Genomic DNA, 3,558 nt, shown 5'->3' with positions numbered 1-3,558 from the left:
GAGTTATACTTAATACTATTAGAAGACTGCCACTTGAAAACTAGTTGAGATCCGACATTGAAATTTTAGTATACTTTTGTAGGTATAAACTTTCGAAAAATGCAAAAAAATATTCGATTTTTGTAAAGTTTCACACTGGCAGGTCCCCTTAAAAAGCGTATTTTAGCATTCAATTTTTGATATTCTGTAGATTTTTAAGACATTCGGTGTTTTTATAAAAGCACAAAATCCACTGTTTATTAATAACCAATGCAAATACAGATGAACAGTTGATGCATAATAATTGTAATCAGTAATTAGGAATATCATGATGCATTATTAGGGCGAGCCGTATGCGATGGTAGTGACAGACAGCGCGACCAGAGGCATTTTAATTGATCAAACGCGATACGAGGGTTTCTGCATCGATCTCATCGAAGAGATATCCAAGATATTGAGGTTCAAATACGAGTTCGAAATCGTGCCCGACAATAATTACGGCAGTTATAACTCGGATACGAAACAGTGGAACGGTTTGATCAGACGTCTGCTGGATCGGGTAATTATCGCATAATCGGAAGGAACTATGATGTAAAAACATAAGATGTTTTCAAATGCGTCACTGTTTGTGCCTTCTACTCGTCGGCCATGTTGGAAGTACGATGACCTATTGTTTAGTCCAAACACGCATATATATTACACTCCGAGAACTTAATTTTTGATAAGTTTACGATTTTAAAATTCGTTCTGTTTTAATATGAAGCGTGATTGGTTAGAAATCCAAAATGGCCAACGAGTGGAAGTTTCCGTGATTAGTTGTTCAAATGGATGCACAAGAACAAACCTAATGCTTTTATATCATGGAAGGAACTATGAATTAGGAATTATAGGAAGTTTTGAGAAAGAATTGATTTCAGGAGGCGGACCTCGCCATTTGCGATTTGACGATTACTTATGAAAGGGAAACTGCAGTCGATTTTACCATGCCGTTCATGAATTTAGGTATAACAAATACTTCTCGTTTCGCTTAAGGCGAAATTGATCTCTCATACGTAACGGGTTTGTTTGTCAGGTATCAGCATTCTGTACCGCCAACCGGAAGCGAAGGAACCGAATCTGTTCTCATTCCTGTCACCGTTGTCCACCGACGTTTGGTTGTACACCGCCACTGCTGTCTTAGCAATTACAATTTTATTATCCATCCAGGCTAGGTACCCCGAGAGCTGACAAACAAGAACCGTTTGAGGAGAACACTGGGGAATATTTTCATTGGGTTTTGGACGTCTGCTTTCAGAATGGCCCCGGGCGAGTGGGACAATCCGCATCCGTGCAACCCAGACCCGGAAGAATTGGAAAACAATTTCACCTTGAGAAACTCCTTGTGGCTAGTGACCGGCTCTCTCATGCAACAAGGCTCAGACATACTTCCACAGTATGTACGAAACAGTAAAGTTAAACTATACTAGTCTCACGTATGGGTTGAAGGACAAAGTCCAAGGGAGAGTTGGAGGGGATGGGGTCAAAAAGTTAAAGAGAGGAGGAAGTTAAAAAGGAGCAGGTTAGAGGGAGTGAGTAAGTAGATCAGGTGTAGCCTACTTTATTATACAGGATGTTTCCTAAATGGTGGGCAAAGCTTTAGGAATAGCCTAATGCTTAGAGAAGACAAAAAAATTATATCAACATAGATTCGGAAATGATTAATTTCTGAGTTACTCAAGTTTTTGTGCCAACTCTTGCCAAATCGTTTTAAAGGATGTGTCAGCTTCCTATCTCAGTATAAACATCACCTCGTCGTCTCATTGAGCTCTGAACTCTAAATCGGAAAACCGATTTCTTGGCCATTTCTGTATCAGATGAAAAACTATAACTGAAAATGCTAGTCGTTTTTTTTTTGTTTTTTTTTAATACACATTTGCGAATCCTTTGTCAAAGGATTTATCCGCGTTCGAGAGTGGAGAAAATCTGCTATCCGGGTACGATCTCATTATTCTGCTTAAGGAGATAAAATATCGCGGATCGTTAGTAGAAAAGCCTACAGAGACGGTGCCAAAAGCAGACGCGGCGCTTTTTTCCCGACTCTCGCACCCCGTGTTCCCGGGGCGCATCCTCTTTTTTTCACGACAATTAAGCTTAACGAGCCGGTGTTTGCGGGACATATTTGAGGCGGCTTCCCACTTATTAGCGCCGTGCCGGCGTTAACTCTCCGCTCGTAACGTCGCGCGTGTTTGCCTGCCGCGTAGAGGTACAAGCGACGGCGACAAACCGACTGAAGACGATGACGACCAAGGCGACCGGTTAACAACGACAACTCCTAACTGCTTCCTAGCCGGTTGTTTGTGTATCCGTAGCGAAGATCGTCCTGATTTGCATATGAATAATCTTCCAGCGTCTCAGGTAGGAAGATGAAAGGTTACATTTTTGTTTGATCTCGCTGTTTCTACCACGGATCCAAAATAGAAAATCATCATTCTTTTCTAGCTCGGGGAAGCTATTGGATTTTTTTTAAATCGTATTCATGATACCCAGTGATGAAAATTGGTAGAGAATGGCGGTAATAGTATCGCTTATCGATTTCGCGCATGCGGCAATTTAATCGCGATCCATTTGTCGACGGATGGGAGAATCGAGCCCGGATCGCGGGCGGAAACAATGTCCTTTGTTTCTGTTTACTCAGCGTCCCGTGCACACTCGCGCGACGCAGAATATCCAGCAGCGCGAGCGCTACAGCATCCGCGCTCGGCAAACAGGCGTCATTTGCATACGCGTCCCTTTAGCTCGCGCTTAATTAGGAAAACGCGATGCATGCTGCCTCCATCCCCCGGCTTTTGCGCCCTCCGAGTATGCTCCGCGGAGAGCTGCGTCCACTCGAGCACCGGACGATTTACCTTACTTGCCGTCCTGGACCGATTGAATAATCCGTAGGCAGATTTCGCAGGAAAACGTGTCTGCGTTGCTTTGCCATAGAAAATTGGATCGACTGATACAATAATTTATTCAGGATTTCTATCTGAGAATACACGAGGATCGATAAATTTGATATTCGAACGTCCATTTTGAATTATCTATCGGCCAAGGGATGAACGAATCATTGAAATGATAAATGAATCAAGTTTGGCAAACGTGTCTCGTCAAATCTAACTTTCTCCGATAAACGATCAGCTCAGAATTCGCTAACCTCTCAAGCAAACTCTGTTACCTCCGATTTGCTTTGGCCAGCTACGTTTTGATCGGCTCGAATTTCGATCCGTCTCGAGCATGTCCAATTTTCGTCAACCTCCGCTAGATGATCCATCGGATCCAATTTACCTCTACCTTCTTATGTATATATTTCAAGTATTTTCGCATAGGTCACCGTCGATCCGGATGCTGGCTGGAATGTGGTGGTTCTTCACGCTGATCATGGGATCTTCGTACACCGCGAACTTAGCCGCTTTCCTCACCGCTGAAAAGATGGATAATCCCATAAAAAATGTCGAAGATCTTGCGAAGCAAACGAAAATTAAATACGGGGCTGTAGAAGGCGGGTCGACCAGCGCGTTCTTCAGGGTACGTTTTCATTCGATTTTACTTTAAATATAC

The 3,558-nt window shown here is 42.9% G+C and overlaps 1 protein-coding gene across 1 annotated transcript in view; it reads left to right on the top strand.

Moving 5' to 3' along the window:
- The window catches only part of LOC108626849 (glutamate receptor ionotropic, kainate 2), a 48,640-nt gene that overhangs the window by 43,049 nt on the left and 2,033 nt on the right, over window positions 1-3,558 (top strand). Inside the window, exons 9-13 of the mRNA XM_018027777.2 lie at window positions 323-538; window positions 897-981; window positions 1,052-1,190; window positions 1,274-1,411; window positions 3,327-3,525. Of these exons, the coding sequence (XP_017883266.1) occupies window positions 323-538; window positions 897-981; window positions 1,052-1,190; window positions 1,274-1,411; window positions 3,327-3,525 (777 nt within the window). The remainder of the gene's footprint in view (window positions 1-322; window positions 539-896; window positions 982-1,051; window positions 1,191-1,273; window positions 1,412-3,326; window positions 3,526-3,558) is intronic.

The sequence above is a fragment of the Ceratina calcarata genome, unplaced genomic scaffold, assembly GCF_001652005.2.
Source record: "Ceratina calcarata isolate Rehan_Ccalc_2016 unplaced genomic scaffold, ASM165200v1 scaffold123.2, whole genome shotgun sequence".
NCBI classification, from domain to species: domain Eukaryota; kingdom Metazoa; phylum Arthropoda; class Insecta; order Hymenoptera; family Apidae; genus Ceratina; species Ceratina calcarata.
The sequence above is the reverse complement of the archived record's forward strand: the minus strand, read 5'-3'. Positions and strand labels throughout refer to the sequence as shown.